Genomic DNA, 21,046 nt, shown 5'->3' with positions numbered 1-21,046 from the left:
GGACTTTATATATGTGGCATAATAATTTGATATTTATTTTCTCACCAATGTTGCCCTACAAACATTTTTCTAGGCTTAGGTGGCATACATGTATACGTCTAGAATCAAATTATATTTTAAAAAAAAAAAACTAACTTTGTTTGAACAAAATATAATTTAAATAGAAAGGTTAGAAAACTTTCCAAAGACATCCAGCAGAAGACAACAACAAAACCCAATATCCTCGGTGAGTGGTTGCACTTCTAGTAACCCAATCAGCTTGTTTCTATTTTTTGTTCACATTTTGCTTAGTCCCACACTATTGGCTTAAAGTACCCTAAATATCTAAGGTTTGATATCTAATGTTTGATAATGTATATGTCCCTGCTGGAACGACTTAGATGGGGTTTACGATTAACTGTCATGGAATTGTGCGCATGAGATCTTAGTGGATAGTGGATGACAAGCTACCCCAGTTGGTAAGTAATTCTTTTTAGTGTATGTGATTCAAATAATCTTCTATTATAAAATATGATAGGTTATATAAATTATTATTATATTGAGTAGAAGGCAAGTCATAAGAATTGTACAAATTTGATAATTGGGAATGGTAAGTTAACCCATAGCAAAACCTTACACGACCCTGTAAAAAAATTGACAATTTTGTGTGCAAAGACGAAGGAAACTCGGTTGGGTGGTAGAACGATGTAGTTTTTTGAACAAGACACGAACAAAATAGTGTTGTGTGTGTGTGTGTGAGGCAAGGCAGTCGAGTCCAGTTATCCAACCTGAAGCCATATAATTCCGAGTCCCCACGTCTTGTTTCTCTTATTGTCATACCAGCCGGAAAAATATAAAAAATATGGAATCTTGGTAACCATTCAGAACATTGGTGGCTTCCGTTAAACCCTTTCAGATTCCTACTTTAAATTCGCTTCTTCACTTCATCTCGTCATAGATATTAGATATATTCACATCACCGTTCTGTTTCAAACTCAGCCTCTTCGTTTTGTTGTTGTTCCATCAAGAACCCATCTAGAAACTAAACGGTAAGTCCAATTTTTTATCATCTGTTGCTCTATTTCTTTATCATTTGAATTGTATTTGTGATCTTATGATCAAGAGATGAACAGGATCATATATCTGTTTGTTTTATTGTCTTCTGTAAATGATCTCCTGCCCAGTTCTTTCAGTAATTTGAAAGGAGTTGGGGGTTGGGATTAATTAGTATGAGCTGACGAATTGTCTATGTTTGTTTTGATTATAATACACTATTGTTCTCTGCTTACTTGCCTCAGAAAAACTGAGTCCTCTTTAGAGAGAATGAATTTGAAGTTTTTACATTTTTTTTTTGTTTGATTCCCAAGAAAAAACAAATGCAAACTTACCCTGCCTTTTGTCCCAACTTCTTGGGTATAACATAATCCGACTTACCGTATAGATAATTACAGTTTCGTTACGCTTTTTATGTATCCAATATTATATCTTATATTATAATCATCAAACTATGTAAAATGATTTGTCTAATGATGTTACATTCACCCCTAAACATATAATTTATTATATTTTTGATTTTATTTGTTAGAAATATTATATTTACCTTTTGACACATAGTTCATTACGAATATAAAATGATTTATCTAAAAATGTTATATTGACCATTGGAGACAATCTCTCATTTTATAAATTATTTAATCAATCTTATTTTATTATCTCAAACAATGAACACACAAGTCATGCAAGATGAGCACACATTTAACATGGTGTCTTCTGTGATTCTCTCCAGTAAAGAATACTTACATATGTTATTGATGTTTTTGTTCAGTTTCTGCAGAGGTTTTTTTTCACCTTACGGAATGATCTTTCTCTTGAATTTATAGGCAATCTATATGATGGTCCTACGATGTTAACAGTGTATGCTCCGGAAGCTATCAGCATGAACCTGGCATGTCTGGACTGTAACACACTGAATGATGCTTCTTTTATACAAGATTACTCATGTTAATCCCTTGACTTGCATTGCAGTTTCTCCTAGCCCTTCACAGGGTCCTTGCAATAATGTTGTTCATGGTTTCCCCTTTAATTCTTGGAAAGGGCAAAATCAACTTGACATCAATCATTTGTCACACTGAGTGCCTACTAAGAAATGGCTGGTAAGCAATAAACTGTTAAGATATATTTTAATTTGTAAAACTCAAAAACAAAATCGTGATAAGTTGTGTGTCCAAAACAGATAATATTTTAACAATGAATCAAAGTATTAAATCAATATATTACAATTGATATCAGAATCATTTTATGTGTTTTCTTTAACAATAATAGAGTAAACCTTAACGAGATCAATAAGTAACACAAAATCTCATAAGAGGATGAATATAACATCCTTAAATAAATCTCATATCGATAAAATAAAAAAAAAAATATTTGGTATATATGAATATTTCACATGATTTGGGGATACTAAAACCTGTGAACTCTTAAACTATCAATATATCGATCTCAAATTTGATTTTAAATTGAACCTTATTCGAACTGAGTTTGAATCTAATCCAGGTATACTTATTGATACATAAAACATATAATATCGACTTCATAGTCTTATTGATGCAATGGAATTATATATTATCAAGTGCAGGAGCTGCTTACTTGGAAGCAAAATTCATAAACAAAGTTAAAATTTAAGCAGCCTATATACGGATGGAAACACGTTTTGGGTTCAAGGTGATCCACCTCCGAAACCTCCACCGGCACCACCACCTCCACCCAAGAGACTGCCAGCGCCTCCTCCACCAAACCCACCACCACCACCAAGCCCTCCTACTCCAGATCCAAACCCACCTCCGGCTCCTCCTCCAAAACCAGTACCACCACCTAAGCCACCCCCTCCACCACCTCCAAAACCTCCTCCTCCGCCATAGCTTCCAATTCCTGATGCACCACCTAAAGCACCTCCTCCGCCTCCAAACCAATAACCAGGCATGTTGAAGAACGTTTTCTGCTCATTAACACCACCCACTTTGCTCGCAGCTAGCTTCCTAGCATCAATGCTGCAAACAACTCCACCAAGAAGCAGCAAAACAAGAACTCTATTCACTGCGGTCATTATTAAGATAATGCTTGAGAGAAATAATGTGTACCACAAAAGCCTAGTTTAGCAAGAGAATTTATAGGTGCAGCTGAGAACTGAACCAAGGACGGAAAAGTTTACAAGCTCTTTGATGTTTCAGTTTAAACCTGTCATCGGCAATCCGTGCATGCACAGGCACAAAATTAATACATTCATCTGCCAAAAAGATAAAAAACTGGATTTGTTGGAATCACCGGCCATTAAAGTTGATAAGAAATTAACAACAAAGCGGTAAGCATTAAGGTTGTTGCAAGGGAAGAACAGAACACAGCCATGCATGTGACAGACATAATTAAATATTACTCGATCAAATCCATTATGGTCATGAATATAAACAAGAGATCAAGAGAGACTCCCTTACTTGAGCTGGACTGATTCAGTCGGGTCGAAATCGATTGTACTAAACAGTTGAACTCAAGGTCTAATGATTGACTTTATACTCATTATACTAGATAAATCAATAATTTAATCTTTGTATACTCTTTGTCAAATTTTGAACCCATGCCCTCCCTCTTCCCGTTAAAAGTAATTTGTACATGCATGAAGAGAGAATCTGATTGTTGGGAATGACAGCTTTTCAGCAGGTCCTTATAAAAAAGGTATGAATTTGGTCTATTCTCGTCATTCCTCTACTTGAAATTACTTTCTCGGTGATAATGCTTTATTCATAAGCATTTTGTTTTACTAGTTATTCAAGATTTGTAGTAGAGATTGAATTAGAAGCAGCAAATACACGTTTTTTTTTTTTTTCTCATTGGAATTTCAGCATTAGAAATGGGATGCATGCAGAGTTGTATTGCACCAATGAAAGACCCATCTGTGAGTTACAGAAACAAGCAGAATGGAAAATTTGACTCAGAGCTCAAGTTGAGCTCTCTTGTAAGAAACAATTTGCCTGCAATCAATTCAGTTGTTACTTTGATAACCAGTTAAATATGTCACCCTCTCGTGACACATTCTGCAGCCAGCTAGCTAAGTTCAGCGAGGCCTCGTGTGACGGCCTCTTGTCTGGCCGCAGAGAAGAGCATTCTTTGGAATTGGAAGTTCATCTCTCCATGAATTTGCAGGCGAGTAAACCCTGAGGTAGAATTGCTGTCCCAAGTACTGCCTAGGCCAGTTCTCAGATCTTATGTTCCACATTCCCACATTGTCTAGAGCCATGTATATTGCAGTCCATGACTTGGGATAAACCTGCATTTAATCAAACAACCTTCCTGACTTCAGGTTCGGATTTTAAAAAATCAGGGCGTTTGACATCCGGAGGAATCCAATTTTTCATACCTGAGTGGTGCATCGAGCAACTGTGTCTCTCAAGTTGTAGCTTGCTCTACTTGCTGATGTCCACTGCCCACCATCCATCCTGATAATTTGCAGAAATTGTCAACATTTTGAGGCAAGTTAGAGCAAAAATAAGCATTATCATGGCATCAATTAATGATTTTAAATGAGCTCACCCAACAACAAAGAAGGAATAACCATCAATGTGATAAGACTGCACAGTGTCCTCCCAGTTTTGGAAGACTATCTCAACGAATTCCCGGAAGTTGGCAGGCATGACTGCAGTCTGAAGATATGCATTTCCCCAAGAGGGACTGGTGGGCATGCTTCCAAGGTTAAAGACTTCAGGAATCTTGAAGTAGTCTGCTAGTTTTAATGGTGTGTCTGGTGAAATATAAGAGACACCATTGATAGCATACCGCTGCTTGCCATTAATAACAGGTGCAGAGTTTGCAAGTGTGATTGTGCGGCTAATTTTGATCATTCCATAGTGGTAAGAGCCTTGAGGATTAGGCCTCGGTCCACTTGCAGTCAAGTTCCATCTGGTATAGGACACAAAGGAAAGAAATGACATTAGAAAAATTTAAGAGCATAGAAAATAGATTCATTCTAAAACTACTTCTATATAAATGTACAACTAATTACCGGATTGATCTAGCCTGGTTTAGGGACCAATCGATCTGAGTAGTAGGACCTCCAGGTATAGGACCAGAGACACCTATGTGTGAATTGCTGTAGTGAAGAATGGAAGTAGTTGTGAGCATGGGAGTGGTGAAGCGCGATGAAACAACAATGTAGTAGTCCTTTGCAGGTTGATCAGCAGTGACCAAGACTGAATAGGATTGCCCCAGATGAATGTCAAGTGCAGAATATGTGCTCTGGAGCGTATGAGAACCCTCTACTTCTATTAATTTCATCTTGTGTCCCTGTATCCTGAAGTTAATTGAAGTTGCAATCCCCACATTGGATATCCTTAACCTATATGTTCTGCCTGCAAACATAATTCAATGATGTTAGTGCCTGATGAACAATTGAAGTCTCATTTCTTAAAACCTTATTAATACATACCTGGATCAACTGTGAATGTGTTTCCGTTCCAACCTCGACCATTAATGAGAAGTCCATCAGGGTTGGGAAGCTGTCTACCAGCATCTAAATACTTCCTCAAAATCTATAAAATTGAAGCAAAACCATTGTTAAACACTGCATGCTAAGTTTCAAGTCAGTCAATCTACATATGTGGCATAATTATAAAATGAAATGAAAGAAGCCTCACATAATGGTTTGTCTTGTACCAGTCTCCAGCAAGTACAATGAAATCATTAGCAGGAGGAGGGAAAGGCACAGGAATCTTCGGATGGCTCCAGATTCTAATGCTACCAAATGCACCAGCAGCCTTGTGCAACCCAAGTGATGGGAAGTAAAAATAGCTACCAATCTGGTCTTTGGCTTGGAGCACCTATGTGAAGTTTTTTCCTGGTGGGATTGGACAGGTGGTTCCATAAACTCCATCCTGCCACGAATTCCTTCTTTGCTGCAGCCCATTCTTGAAAAAAAAAAAAAAAAAAACCAAGTAAATTTTAACCAAAAGGCGTCAATTAATTCAATCAGATCATTGAACTTTTTGAGTGCATAGCTGGAATCTAGCAGGTCCAAATAAATTGCAGATAGATTGAGTTTATCTACATTAAATGCATAACTTAGATGTCAATGATTCTCATGAGCAACCGACCAGCACTGTGTCCTAAATGCTCATTGAATGACACAGAAACAATCATAAAGAACCCGGACCCAAAAACAGGCTAATATAAAAACAAATCAAGTTGAGAAAAATGTAAATGTTTATTAGCTAGTGCTAAATTTATAATGAAGATTCAAACATCTAGCATGTGGATATTGAAGTTCACAAAAATCTCAACACGAGGCCAGCTACACGAGTACAATATTTTAGTACTGCTATAGGATCATTAGTTAATGAACCATTAGGATACATTTTTCAACTGAATTTCATTGAAATCTCAACCAAAATAACACTAATAACACACATCCAGCTTGGTTTGAATGATGAACAATGACATTTGAAAAGACAACAAATCGTTGAAGAAAGAGAAGAAGAAGAATTGCAGAAAAAGAAGAGTTTCGGTGAAGAATCACCGACGAACCCTCGAACTTGGCCGAGCTGTTGAGTTAGAGTCACCTTATTTGAGCCGAACATGGATTCAAGCCTGAGCCAACTCAGCTCAAATCCACCCCAACTTGAGACAGACCATGTGGCTAAGAAGGCTAAGATTCAGTCCTATCTCCAATATGTATTTAACTTTTGTGCTTCTTTATTGAAGATATAAAGGGCAATAAATATGGATATTACATTATTTGAGGACATATTTGACATTTAAAAAAAAAAGAAGAAGAAACATGCTAACATTTCTACCAATGGGAAGTTTTTTCATACAAAGATCTGCTAGCCAATCTATTCCCATATTTTTTTCGGTTAAATCTTTTGATTCCTTAACATGAACTTTGGAGTAACTCTTGTCTGGTGGCTGAGAAAATGGCACATGGTACATTTGAGAACCCAATGGTGCTTTCATTTTTCTACATTTTCTTGGGAAAACCAGAAGAAAAGAAAAAAAAAAACAAAACAAAACAAAGCTCATAACACACTTACCAAGAGATGAGAAACGGTTCTCTTAGATAATTGTATACACTTATAATCAAGTTATCGTTTGTAATTGCATCGATGTGAGGCCCTGGAAACAGCCCATTAATCAAGATTCCCTGCCACATTTTTCCCACATTCAAGTTTCAGAACTTTCTTTGCTTTCAAAAATGAAACTTTTTGCTTTCAAAACAGAAAAGATAAAAAAGTGGAGTCTGGTCTGGTTTACCTGTTGCTTAACACCAAGAGGGTAGATGTCACCGTACGTAATTTTCCAGGTGATGAACCTGTATGGATTGTCACCATTGACTCCATGAAGAACAAGAAACAAAACTAGAGCACGGAGAGAACAGAGGAATCTGTTTTCTTTCATTTTCTTGAAGAATTTTCTTTTCCTTTTCTTTTTCTTCTTCTCGAATGCTCTCAAGATCTCAAATACATGAACTTATAGAGATCCAAAGAAGAGTGAAGAAAGAGTATGGGTCATGGGGTCTTAAAGACTTAATATATTCTCTCTTCAAATATCTCTTTTTCCTTCTTTCAAGTTTAATTTCTGAGCAGAGTGCCTCTGCTTTGTTTTGTTATGAAATCCAATAAAAACAAACAGAAAGTAATTACATTAACCATCTATAACCAAGAAAGAAAACTTCAAAATTCTGAGAAAAAAATATTTAAGAAGTGCATTCGTTGTTTGCATTTCACATTAATAATTGGAAAACGTCTTAACCGCCACATTTATTTAAATGAATTCGAAAGGTTTAATACCGTGGGTAATTGTTTTGTTTTGTAAGCATTTGTAAGTAAGATAATAGCAGAGAGCAGGCAAAAGATGGCATGTGAGCTGTCAATAATTCTCCCCATTCAATGCGCAGACTCAGTGGATTGCACAGTCTAGTCTCATCACAGACCTTTTATTCCAACTTGGTCCAAGATCAAGACATGAAGCCACTCCCTTCAACCGTAGCAGGGTTAGGCATGAATTTATGTTTCCATAAAACGAATGGAATTTGAATTGAAATTTCAATTAAACAACTTGACTTGCATTTGAGGAATGTCGGTGATTTTCCATCAAAGCTCCTCTCTTCTCCAAATTTAAGTCAAACTCCATTTAACCATTATTCGAACTAGGCTAACTCAAATCCACTCAGCCTTTGTCCTCAGCTCAGTCCAACATTGAAGTAAAGGAGGAAACCCCAAAATCAAAGAGGACCCAGATTCCAGGGTGCATACCCTCCATTAAAATGAGAGCAGAATGACTGACAGAGATGGAGTGGCTTATTGCTCGAGAGAGTTATTCATTGGGGATTATTTATCGATTGCATACATGATATGAAAAGCATGAAACACGATTTATAGCATATTATGGACAAATTGCTGGTAGCATAATGAGCATAAACTGATTGTGCAATTGAAGATCTGGAAAATTCTGAAGTTTCTTTTAACCAAACATATACTCGATACTAACAATCTATGGCGTAGTTTGATATGTAAAAATGGAGATATTCAAGCAATAAGGGGAAGAAACCATGAGTTCAAAATCTATAGGTATTATATCAAAATCAAACTATTAAGGTATGTGGTGTCGATCGTTGTATCTGGAATTTTACCTATATAGTGTCGATCATTGAACTGGAATTTTATCTACTTGGAAAGACCCTCTCACTTCCCAGAAGGTCCCTCTCACGAAGTCTACGACCCATCATCTCCTCAAGAGACAAAGCCATATTGCATCTCAACTCCTCCATGCGAGCTCTTCTTCTCTCTAGTTCCTCCAACTCAAGTCCCTCTATATCCTCCTCCCACCAATACTCCTCCTCCTCCTCCTCCTCCTCCTCCTCTTCTTCTCCGCCCTCTTCCACCTCTTCTAGTTGTCGTTCTTCATCTTCCTCACTCTGAAACTTGTTAACCACTCCTTCAACAGACGGGTAGCCATTACTGTAAACTCTCCCTTTTGGTGAAAGCACAATTATCGCAATCATGGCATCACATAAACGGCAAAGTTCAATACCCTTTTTGAATAAGCCTTTGCGTCGCTTGGAGAATGCAACTTTTCTGCTTGAATTCTTCTCTATTTTCTTCATCTCAATCTTCTTTCTCCCTGTACCATTAGGTTTCTTTTTTACTCTAATCTGCCCTAATTCTTGCTCCGCTGAAGACGACGGCATTGTAACCCTACAACAAAACTGTTACAAAGAAAAGTAAGCATAGAAATTTGTTTGCAGTGAGAATCATTAATGCATCATGCATGCATACAGAGTAAAAGGTGCACCTTTTGCCTTGGAAGGCGGAGATACTCTGAATGTAGTTTTGTATATAAACTGTGAGCCTTTTATGGGAACTGGTTTTCTGCAAGAATAGGAAAGTTCGAGATTAACATTAACATATGGAAACAACTCAAGAAAATATTTTCTGTTTTATTCTTTACCTGTTGAGTGCCAGTTACAAAGGAACTCTCTTCAGAAGTCAATTTACCTATGCATGTCTCCTCATATACAAACAAAAAGTATGTCTATATCTAATTACATAATTGAATATATTAAATCTTAGTAGAATAATAAATCTAGACTTTTATTCCAATTACAACTCCTGTGATAATAAATGGTTATTATCCTAAAATAGGAATAATCCCATAAATATAGGAAACTGAATTTGTCAGATCAGGGATATCCTAAGAAGGGTGAAGCTTGTCAAGCCCCAGTCCCCCTACTGTCTTCGGATGGGAGTTTTTCCATTAGTATCCACTAGAAGTTTCTCTGGTGCAGTTTCTATACATTTTCTTAAGCAAGAAAACGACCACGCAACACTAATTTATAATAATAATTTTTTTAATTGAACAATGTATCCGACTATAATACAATGACTGTTGAATCGAAAGACATGAATATTAAATCCCGCATTGGTAGACATTAACAAGAAAAAGCCTCTAGAATTTTTATAAAACTACATAACAATTTATTGATTCTCTTAGTAGTCATCGACCATGGATGATATATCAAGGAAGAAATTAAAAGAAGCCAGAAAACCCTGTTCCTGAAATGGCAAAGAAGCCGGTGAAGTTGATCAATGAAGCATCCTCTGTTAGTGTTTGGCTTCAGAAACCTGTCTTCCTCTTCTTTTATTTCATGTCATCTCACTTGATCTTCGTCCTGCAGGTCATTCTGGACAATGGTTTGGTTCGGCTTACAGTGTCGAAACCCCAAGGGTATGTCACCAGCATCAAGTATGGTGGACTGGACAATCTGTTAGACCGGGAATTGAGTGAATCTGGTAGAGGGTAATTTTCAAAATGCCATCAAAACTTGGATCCTATTTGAATATTTGTATGAAATTTGGCATTTACAGTGCCGTTTGTACATGTTTTTTAGATATTGGGACATCAACTGGAATCTGCCAGGGGGCCAGGACAGATATAAATTGTATTGTATTGTTTCTGATAACTTTAATCTGATGAATTTGCTATAAATTGAAAGGCTAATTTTCTTGCATAATTCACACAGGCTTAGTGGAGCAGAATACGGTGTCATTCGTACGAACAATGACTGTGTAGAGGTTTCATTCAAGAGTTCTTACAATCCATCAACTCCAGGAGGCAACAAATTCCCACTGACTGTTGACATAAGGTCACAGATTCATATTCTACTTAGCTTTTGAGTATGGGTGGATTTATGAGATGAACAAACATGTCTATCTTTATTCAAACTATCAAGCTAGAGCTCCAACTGACGAAAGAACTTCAATAGAATCCGCCCCTAATCCAAAGTCCCTCATATATTTTATTAAATTGTTTTTGCTCTTTATATAGGTATGTTTTAAGGATTGGAGTTTCAGGGTTCCACTGCTATTCAATATATGAGCGTCCTCCAGGATGGCCTGCCTTTGACCTTGCTCAAACAAGGATGGTGTTTAAGTTGCGGCGAGACTGGTTAGATTTTATCAGTCCAATGAAAATTCAGCTGTGTTTGTTATTGTTTACAGAAAGGGAGTAAAATTTTGAGTTTCAAAACATTGTGTCAGGTTCCACTACATGGCAATCACAGATGAAAAACAAAGAGTGATGCCAATGCCAGAAGATTTACTTCCTGGTAGAGGCAAACAGCTGATTGTTCCTGAATCAGTTTTGTTAGTAAATCCCATCAATCCTGATCTCAAAGGCGAGGTGAATATTAATGCAAAACTTTGTGTCTTTTTTTAAACAATAAAACTATGTATATCCATTTTCGATACACAATTTGTGTATACAGATAAAATGTTATCATGTGATTGGATATTTCTTTATCATATAATGACACATGTTTTAAAATTACCTAATTATATAATGACACATCACTGTATACATAAATTATGTATAAAAAATGGATACACATAGTATTGCTCTTTTTTAAATACCATAAAGAAACTGTTGATTGTTGGAACTGGAGACTACTTCGCCTATGAGGAGTGAAGTTGACACATACACACGTCATGATGTCTTGTCAGTAGGTGTGGATTCTGCTCCTCGGTGAGCAGACAAGGGTGCAAGGGCAATGCCCTCAACCCTTAAGCGGTATTTAACTACTCAATTTTCACTCCTTTTCATGTAGCAGTCATTTAAGGTTTTCTCTTAAGATTTGGTTCATAGAGGGAAAATGACTATTTCCCACTTAATTTTTAGGCCATTCTCAAACTTATATCCACGAAAGATAAAAAATTATTTTTCTCACCCATGACCAAACTGCTGTCTAAATTTTTAGTTAAGGATAGGGGTAAAATCATTATTTTACTTATAAATTTTAAAACTTTAAAATTTCACCATTTTCCCTCTCCAGATTTTAAAAACTAACAACTTAACCCATCCTCAAAGTGTGAAAAGTTTAGATTTCACCCATAGAGTTTGTTTCTTCTTTGGCCACCACCGACGGCTGACGCATTCCACCGATCTCCGATCTCCAACTACAAAGGACGATGAAGGATGACCCTTCGTTGCCCAAATCTAGACAACAAAACGTCATCTAGATCTGAAAGAACAAATGAAGGACAACGCTTTGTCGTCCTTCGTCATTGCATCTGGATAACGCAAAGAGCAACGAAGGACGACAAAGCATCGTCCTTCGTCATCTGGGTGGAGCGACAAAGAGATCTCTGTCTCTTTGTCGCATCGTGCGATGAAGAGATCTCCGTCTCTTCGTCACACCGTGCGACGAGAAGATGAAGATTTTTTCATCACACCATCGTCATTGCACCAGGAGAAGGAGGAGGCCTGAGACGACATCGGAAAATGCAGTTGAAGAATAGGGATAAAACTGCTATTTTTGAAAGATATAGAGGGCGACTGAGTTTTAAAAAATTTGGAAACCCTAGATTTGGGGGTGAAAATATTACTTTTCAAAGTTTAAAAACTTTAAGTAAAGGTGAAATGTTAGTTTCTAAAACTTGGGGCGCGGAGAGTAATAAATTTTATAATTTTTTAATATAAACAATAAAATAACTATTTTACCCCTCTCTTTAAGAGAAAAAATTAATAGAAGTTTGTCTATAGGTAGAAAAAGAGGTTTTTCATCTCTTATGCATATAAGTTTGAGAATGGCCTAAAAATTTGGGTGGGAAATAGTCTTTTTCCCGTTCATAGATGATGATAATCTTAATATATATATATATATATTCTTGTACAAGTGTTGGAGTAATTCTATAAAAAATACATTCATTGTAACTTGATTTTGAGTGAATTAGTGTGTGAGTATTCTTTCTCTTTACTATGTGACTATTTGTTTTATTGATCTCGTCAACAATCTGAGACCCAATTTCTGCATTTACCTCATCTATCTATATGCATTTTGGGTATGTTGTGGGTGATTGAATTGAATCGCACAGGTTGATGACAAGTATCAGTACTCAATGGACAACAAGGATGGAGGAGTCCATGGATGGATAAGCTCTAGGCGCCCCATGGTTGGATTCTGGGTAATCTTTCCAAGCCAGGAGTTTCGAAATGGAGGCCCTACTAAACAAAATCTCACTGTTCATACTGGTCCAGCATGTTTAGCAGTAAGTCACTATCTAATCAAATTCTAATATGACAAGTGCCAGTACAAAGTTTCTGTGTAGAGAAAACCAAGCAGAAATTTCATGCATCTGAACATTCTAATTAAACCTTCTGTAAATGTTGATTTCCATAACCAAATAGCCAAGGAAAAACAGATGACATTGGTAAGAGAAATCTATTCACTAAATGCTTGGAGTTTTTTCTGCAACAGATGTTTCATGGAACACATTATATTGGTGATGACATCTTAGCTCATTTTCAAGAAGGAGAGACATGGAGAAAGGTGTTTGGCCCTATTTTTGTGTACCTCAACTCAACACCTGATGTATCAAATGCACACAACTTATGGATAGACGCAAAAAAACAGGTACAGTTTGATTTTTATTTAAACATTTATTTATTTTACCTATAATTGTAACTATAACTATAACTATGTAAGTTTTTACAACACTTTTAAATTAATCTCACATTTATAAAGCACAGAAGAGATAATGGGTAATATATATGGGGATTAAAAGCAGTGATCCGATCTATTAGACAAAAATGTAACAATTTCACTAGCAAATTAAACCAAGATTTCCTCTTTTTTCACTATAACCAAAACATACGGATAATGCAATTTTATTTCCTTTTCATGTTTTGCTCATCCCAGAGGTTGCTTGAAGAGGCAGCTTGGCCATATGATTTTGTTTCGTCACCCTATTACGTAACTGCCAAAGAACGCGGTTCAGCTACGGGGAGATTATTTGTGCAGGACAGGTAAATGGCTCACCCTCCAGTAATGATTTTTTCTGGCTGCTCAATGTGGGTTCTAAAGTGCTTCAACAATTTCTGGTATCTAATCCACTTTATCATATTATTCAAAACTAGATTTGTTTCCAGTAATTTGATCCCAGCTAAAAATGCATACATTGGCCTATCGTCTGCAAGAACTGAAGGAGCATGGCAAACTGAAAGCAAGGTAGGGAAAAATCAAATCAAGTAATTTGCCATCATTTGGACTGGAAACTTGAGCGCTTGTTTTTTCGTTTAAATGCAGGATTATCAGTTCTGGGTGCAAACAGACTCTAATGGAAATTTCACCATCAAGAATGTTGTCCCTGGAGTGTATGGACTCCATGGTTGGGTTTCAGGTTTCATTGGGGATTATCTTTACAATGAACTTGTCACCATCTCTGCAGGTACTTTAATTTAATTCTTTAGGAACCAGAAAAAAAGGATGTGTTTGTTATGATTTCATATGATGAGCCACTGTCTTGAGCTGATTGAATCAACTGAAGCTCTCAGAATAATCTTGGTACAAATATTGCTCAGGGTCACAAACAGAACTTGGAAATTTAACCTATGTTCCCCTGAGAGATGGTCAAACTCTTTGGGAGATTGGATTCCCTGATCGTACTGCCACTGGTTTCTTTGTTCCTGATGTGAATCTGATGTATGTCAACAAACTATTTGTTAACAGCCCCGAGATGTAAGCGACTTCACCCCACTCTTTATATTGAATCAGCATAGGCTTCATTTTCAGAATGTCAAAATCAAGGTGATGGTTATTACTGACTGATCTGAACTTGTTTAAACTCTTCTATCATAATAGGTACAGACAATATGGATTGTGGGACAGATATACCGATGTTCATCCTCAATCCGATCAAGTTTTCACTATAGGTATCAATGATCCCAAAAAAGACTGGTTCTTTGCCCACATAGACAGGTCTGATTTCGTTCTCTCCAAAATTCTGTGAAAAGTTGGCAGCCGAAGTTGAAAATTTTTTCTTCAATTTCTCTTGTTCAAAGAAAAATGTGTACCCTGACCTGACAGTTATTTTGAACTTCTCCAGGAGAGGACCAAAAAAAAAGCATCTCCCATCAACATGGACAATCAAGTTTTATCTTGCTTCAGTAATCAGTGGAATTTACAAAGTAAGACTGTCTATTGCATCAGCGACCCGTTCTGATCTTAAGGTAAAGATGACCAAGATTCCTAGATTTCGACATTATGTAGATACCTATCGTCACAAACAGACATACACATAACCTTTATTTGAATGAACTTTCACCAGACCCCTACTTTTTCTTTTTTGAAATTGCAGGTGTATATTAACTACATAGACAATGGGCACCTAGCTTTTGAAGAGATGAATCTAGGGATGGATAACACAGTTTGTCGACATGGAATTCATGGACTGTACCGGCTCTTCAGCTTTGATGTTTCATCAGTATTGTTGATCAAGGGAGATAATTCAATGTTTCTTACACAGGCTAGGGGCGGAGATCCACTCTGTGGAGTGCTTTATGACTATATAAGACTAGAAGCTCCTGCATCCTCAGTTAATCAAAGTGGCTAGTAGAAAAATGACAGTTGTTCCCATGGTAAAAAAAGCATGACAATTTTGAATATAATTTCATCATCTGTTCTTCAAATGCCTGCTAACCAAATTATGCAGCATCTTCAGTGCAAGTTAACAGAAATTTATGTCTATGCACTCCATTATTTTCTAAAAGAATTCTGGAAACTAAGAATTATTCTGGAAAATCCATGTAGTTGATCCTCTGGATAACAAGTCTAAATACTCTTGTTATGTCAGGAGTTAGCACCAATATCCAAAATCATTGCTGTCATCCACAGAGCTCGTTGAAATATATGAAAAATAAAACGCTGCATAGTCTGTAACATACTTCGTTTTTAATCTTTACACAATTGCAGATCATATGTGCATACAAGAAATGCCCAGAAAAGAATCATCAGTTCTATTCAACCTATCACTTTATCATATAACCATCATCCAACATCACTCACTACTGATTGTTAAAAGCAAGAGGGGTATTGCCTCTAATATCCCAATCATGTCAATTCTACTAATCTTGAAATCACGCAAATTGCAAATAAATCGGTCTTGCCTCTGCTGCACTATGTCATTCACAGACAACTCATGCATCCACCCATTTTCTCCTGGCCTTAACTCTTTCCAGGCATCAACCCATCCCTCGGGTAAAGGAAACTGACCATCCAGTTTGTCATCCCAGTTCAAATCACCACAAAGGATCACATTTTGATTCCTTTCCAGATGGTTGATAGCCTCCCTTGCCTGATCCACTCGTTCCCTTCTAAGCATCTGGTTCTGTGTAGAACGGTGCAGGCAGGGTCTCTCAAGATGGTTAGTGGCAACAACCAAAAGCTTGCCCTCCTCATCTTTAAACTCAGCAATGCAAAGTTTTCTCCTCGTTGTTGAATTTCTGAAGTTTTTGCAGTTGAAGGATTTCACTTGCAATTTGCTTAACTACATGTCATTTAGTAACCAGTTGAGTATCAAAAGAAAGATCTCACCCGATCAAATTTCTTCCAAATTAGCAAATCCTTATTGTGAATTCAATATAAGTTTTATCAGATCAGAAATACTAGAGGCTAAGATCATATGAAATGATATTGTGCATGTCTGCTGGCAAAACAGTTCATGGGCAAGCATCAGTATGCACAATGTAGTTAATATCTTCAATATGCAAGTAAACTTTACCTCAATGCAAAAGAATTGCCTTGAATCTACCTTTTCTCCTGAAATTGCGCAGCGATATACTTTCCACCAGCTGGATTTTCGAAGCATGTTGTATGCATCATTAGTAACCTCCTATATAGCAAGTGTCCACTGGTAAGATGTTCTACCATAAATGGTTTTCATCTAAAAATAATAGGAAGATCTAATTCCAAGAACCTGAAAACAAATTAGATCTGGAGAATGCTGTTGAATTAGGCCACCAATTGCTTCTATCTTCTTCTGCATCGTCACGTCTTCTCGGAACCCAACATTATAGCTCAAAATCTTCAATGACCTCTTAACTGCTCCTGAATCAGTGTCCTCTATGCTGATCCCTGAATTAGTGTCCTCTATGCTGATCCCTGAATTAGTGTCCTCTGCCACTAATGTAAAGTGCTCGTGACATGTATGGTAACTAATAACAAACCATGACTGACATGTTGGAAACTAGAAACTACAATTTCATATATCCAAAGAGATATCTCATTATGCACTTATAAACGCATAGCCTGTGACAATGTTTTCAACAACCAATTGCAGCATGACGTTTCAATATAGCAAGGTTCATCTTCATCTTGTTCATAATTGAAAATGATGAACGACATAGAAAACATTTGTTCAGAAATAACAAATTTGCAATATTGAAATTGTATCTACATCAAGGACAAAAACATGAATTACCCAATACAAGAGCAAGAACCCACTAATAAAAGCAATCGATAATTCTACTCCAACAATCAGAACTCACTCTTATTAAATTTGAATGCCTTAACACGTGAAACCCCATTAGAAGAACCACAATCTTGATTCTGATCTTGGTCCCCATTCTTCATCTCATTACTACAAGGCTTCCACTTTGAGGGTAAGAAAGAAAACGAAGCGGAAGAATCCAAGTTAGAATCAACTTCAGCAACGTTTCTGCTCTGTTGTTGATTGTTTGTGTTGCTGCAGAGGTATAAAGAAGACGAGGAAGAAATTAAAGATGGATTCAATAAAGGTGAAGATGGAGCGAGGCAGATTTGACAAGACGGTTTTCGAGATGTGAAGTTGAGGGAGCTGCATTGCCTGCATCTCCATAAAGACATTGTTGAGAAAGATGGTGTCTTTGAAGGAAATGAAGAGGTATGAAATTGTTGAAGTGTTTGATGTGAAAGGAGTTAATTTTGTGAAGCAAAGTACAATGTCCTTCGAAACTAGGCATGGGGGATGACAGTCAACAAGACTTCAGCCACCCTGGTTAATTGTCAACTGTGGTCAAGATTCTGTTTTTTAGAAAATACCCGCCAAAATTAGAAGGCGTTAATGGAATCTTGTCTCTGAAGCAACTGTTTTTATACATAGACCATAATATCCTTGACCTGAGATTGGCTTAAAAACAATGAAGGATCATCAGGTTTTTTCACGTGACATAGAATCCCATTTGACGGAACTCAACCACCGAGCCAATAAGCTCTAAAGAAACTGATACGTACCTAACAGAAACTAACCCAGCAATCTACCATTAGTGCCATCCATTTCAATAAAATTATATCACAAAAGTTTTAGTGTGTGCGCTAAAGTTTATTTACACTATTGTGGAGTCAAACCTGAATCATGAAACTTTACACTTGAGATTTCATGTCTTAATCAATTGTTCAAATTTTATCCCAAGAAGACTGGTTCTTAATAGAAAGTTCTGATTTCTTTCTCTTGAAAGTTATGCCAGTAAGTTAGGCAAACAAAGTTAAAATGTTTGATCTTACAAAAGCCGGGGCTGGTGGAGATCCACTTTGTGAAGTACTCTACAGCCATGAGGCTAGAAGCTCCTGCATCCTCTCTCAAATCCAAGTGGTAGAACATCGTGGGAAGAGCATGAGAGTTGTTAATAATGGCAGATGAAACCAGATGAATTTGAGAAGAAATTTCATCATTTGGAAGTAATATCTAAGCATTGCCTTCATCAACAAAACTTCACCAAAATATGAAATATAACATGCCATCATTTCATTGAAGGATAATACGCAACAAAAACGGTGTTACATCATTTCGTTTTCACCTATACAAAATTGCGTATCGTAAGTGCATACAAACAACACCCCAAAAAAGAACATCATCAATTTTTCATTCAACCATTATCATAGCCAACATTACTGACTACTGATTGTTAAAAGCAAGCCATAATGATCACTAGGCAAAACAGGAAGCTCCAACTTCTTTATCTCTTTCTTCACTTTCTTCTCTTTGAAATATGATAGACCTGGTATTGCCTCCATCCCAATCATGTCAATTCTACTAATCTTAAAATCACACAAATTGCAAATAAATCGGTCTAGCCGCTTCTGCAATGTGCGATTACCAGACAACATTTGATTGGACTTGGTATCATACGTCCACCCATTCTCTCCTGGCCTTAACTCTGTCCAGGCATCAACCCATCCCTCAGGGAAAGGAAATTGGCCATCCAGCTTGTCATCCCAGTTCATATCACCACAAAAGATCACATTTTGATTCTTCTCCAGAAGGTTGATAGCTTCCCTTGCCTGCTCCACACGTTCTTTACTAAACATCTGATCCCATGTAGGAGGGCCCGGGCAGGGACTCTCAAGATGGCTAGTGGCAACAACCAAGGACTTCTCATCTTGAACTTTAACCTCGGCAATGCAAAGTTCCCTCCCCATAATTGAATTCCTGAAGGGTTTACAGCTGAAAGCTTTCACTGGCAATTTGCTTAACTGCATGTCATATAGTGAGAGTATCAAGAAAGATAATATTTCTTCCAACTCAGTAAAGCCGTCATTCAAATTATAGAAACAGAAAAAAACATGTAATAATTCTTATCAGAAGTACTTAAAGCTATAGCATATAAAAAGTATAATGTGCATGCCAGTTACCAAAACAGATCATGCACATGAATGATATGCAGGCAGACATCATACAGTTAATGTTGTTAAAAAATGAGTTGTTCATTTCCTATTTATGTCTAATTGAGGACCTTATGTACAATAACAAGAGAATGAACAAAACCTTACCTGCATGCAAAAGTATGGCCTTGACTCTACCATCTCATTGGAAACCGAGCATTGATAAACCGTCCACCAGCTGGATTGGCGAATTATGTCATATATATTAGGAGTAACCTCCTAAAGGCCATCATTACCACTTGTGAGAAGCTAAACAGTAGATTACATTCATCAACAAATAAAGGAGATATAATACCAATAACCTGGAAACAAATTAGTTCTGGAGAATGCAGTTGAATTAGATCACCAATTGCTTTCATCCTCTTATACATCTCCAGGTCTTCTCGGAACCAAACATTATAACTCAAAATCTTCAATGACCGCACAACTGCCCCTGTGTCATTGTCCTCTGACACAAATGCAAATAACTTTTTACACACATATAATAACAAACCATAAGAGTTTCAGATTGATATGCCATTACATCAGAACCATGATATGAAGAAAATGAGCACATTTGGAATCAAAATTGCTAAAAACCACTAATAAATATCTTTAAAACGCTTTCTCAGACCCCACATGGAAAAACTTAACTTCCTGCAATTCTTGCAATTGCCAGTTCCAGCTTGCTGTTTTAGTAAAGTAATGTTCATCTTACCCTTAACTGAAACAGACAGGGTGATCAGGGTGATAATCGATTCTGATTCTTTTCAAAAACAGGATGGACAGCACACAAGATCACATTGTTTAGTCAAACTCCATTGAAACACAAAAAATGAAATGTCGAACTCCTATATTTACTTGCCAAATTCTCCTATAAAAATGAACCAATACTATCAACAATTCAATAGCTAACAATCAAAACTCACCCTTCACGTTCACCTCCTTATTCAAAGCCTTAACACGTGAAAACCCATCAAATGAACCACAATCTGAATCCTGATTCTGGTCCCTAGTCTTCCTCTTATTACCACAAGGCTTTAACTTTAAGGGCAAGAAAACGGACCCAACGGAGGAGTCCACGTCAGCATCAACATCAATAACATTCAAGTCATCAAAACTTGAAATGGGAGCCCTAGAGTTACAAAGTTGACAGTTTGTGTTATTGTAGGGATTCAGAAAAGTGCAGGCTTTACATGCCCATGTGGGAATTGAAGAAGAAGAAGAAGGAGAAAAAGATGGAATCTTTGAAGGCGAAGATGGGGTGTGGCACATTTGACAAGTTGGTTTTTGTGATGGAGAGTTGAGGAAAGTGCATTTCTTGCATGACCATGAAGACATTGTTCTGAAAGATGTTGTCTCTGAAGGAGATGAAAAGATTTGCGATTGTTTAGGGTTTATTTTGAAACAAGCTGATGAAGCTACAGTTGGGAAGCATAAGCACATTGACATTTGAAACTTTGGGGAACTCTTAAGCATTTCGCTAGCCGCTTGTGGCCTCCAATGTTGTACTATTTGGTAGTGTAAAGTGTCGAGACTTTAAAAGTTATGGCCCACTAAGAATTTACACGTAGG

General features: G+C 37.0%; 5 protein-coding genes, 1 long non-coding RNA gene and 1 pseudogene across 6 annotated transcripts; 2 read left to right on the top strand and 5 right to left on the bottom strand.

Moving 5' to 3' along the window:
• Positions 1 to 623: 623 nt before the first annotated feature.
• Positions 624 to 2,172, top strand: LOC123193642. The gene is made up of 2 exons (XR_006497115.1): positions 624 to 1,028; positions 1,860 to 2,172. It is a non-coding gene; the product is annotated as an uncharacterized LOC123193642 (long non-coding RNA).
• Positions 2,173 to 2,560: 388 nt separating this feature from the next.
• On the bottom strand, positions 2,561 to 3,466 carry LOC123230303 (glycine-rich protein 23-like). The gene has a single exon (XM_044656472.1). It carries the CDS (start codon positions 3,080 to 3,082, stop codon positions 2,696 to 2,698), a length of 387 nt encoding a protein of 128 aa, XP_044512407.1. The 5' UTR covers positions 3,083 to 3,466; the 3' UTR covers positions 2,561 to 2,695.
• Positions 3,467 to 3,874: 408 nt separating this feature from the next.
• LOC123192756 lies at positions 3,875 to 7,627 on the bottom strand (annotated as a pseudogene).
• Positions 7,628 to 8,484: 857 nt separating this feature from the next.
• On the bottom strand, positions 8,485 to 9,397 carry LOC123193768 (agamous-like MADS-box protein AGL61). Its single transcript, XM_044606856.1, has 2 exons — positions 9,313 to 9,397; positions 8,485 to 9,226 (listed from the first exon to the last, which is right to left on the bottom strand). Exon 2 carries the CDS (start codon positions 9,206 to 9,208, stop codon positions 8,681 to 8,683), a length of 528 nt encoding a protein of 175 aa, XP_044462791.1. The 5' UTR covers positions 9,209 to 9,226; positions 9,313 to 9,397; the 3' UTR covers positions 8,485 to 8,680.
• Positions 9,398 to 10,078: 681 nt separating this feature from the next.
• Positions 10,079 to 15,755, top strand: LOC123192138 (probable rhamnogalacturonate lyase B). The gene is made up of 14 exons (XM_044604587.1): positions 10,079 to 10,317; positions 10,409 to 10,459; positions 10,541 to 10,663; positions 10,846 to 10,965; positions 11,058 to 11,199; positions 12,891 to 13,064; positions 13,274 to 13,429; positions 13,715 to 13,821; positions 13,933 to 14,023; positions 14,102 to 14,243; positions 14,377 to 14,533; positions 14,657 to 14,773; positions 14,901 to 15,024; positions 15,153 to 15,755. The coding sequence occupies exons 1-14, from the start codon at positions 10,079 to 10,081 to the stop codon at positions 15,405 to 15,407; spliced, it is 1,998 nt and encodes a 665-aa protein (XP_044460522.1). The 3' UTR covers positions 15,408 to 15,755.
• A 96-nt stretch (positions 15,756 to 15,851) lies between these two features.
• LOC123192137 lies at positions 15,852 to 17,677 on the bottom strand. The gene is made up of 5 exons (XM_044604585.1): positions 17,360 to 17,677; positions 17,124 to 17,245; positions 16,770 to 17,007; positions 16,575 to 16,685; positions 15,852 to 16,340 (listed from the first exon to the last, which is right to left on the bottom strand). Exons 1-5 carry the CDS (start codon positions 17,675 to 17,677, stop codon positions 15,852 to 15,854), a joined length of 1,278 nt encoding a protein of 425 aa, XP_044460520.1.
• An 876-nt stretch (positions 17,678 to 18,553) lies between these two features.
• Positions 18,554 to 20,975, bottom strand: LOC123192249. The gene is made up of 4 exons (XM_044604729.1): positions 20,401 to 20,975; positions 19,795 to 19,940; positions 19,601 to 19,711; positions 18,554 to 19,303 (listed from the first exon to the last, which is right to left on the bottom strand). Exons 1-4 carry the CDS (start codon positions 20,948 to 20,950, stop codon positions 18,719 to 18,721), a joined length of 1,392 nt encoding a protein of 463 aa, XP_044460664.1. The 5' UTR covers positions 20,951 to 20,975; the 3' UTR covers positions 18,554 to 18,718.
• Positions 20,976 to 21,046: the final 71 nt, after the last annotated feature.

This window comes from Mangifera indica, chromosome 12 (genome assembly GCF_011075055.1).
Source record: "Mangifera indica cultivar Alphonso chromosome 12, CATAS_Mindica_2.1, whole genome shotgun sequence".
Classification (NCBI taxonomy): domain Eukaryota; kingdom Viridiplantae; phylum Streptophyta; class Magnoliopsida; order Sapindales; family Anacardiaceae; genus Mangifera; species Mangifera indica.
This window is presented reverse-complemented; position numbering and strand designations above follow the sequence as displayed.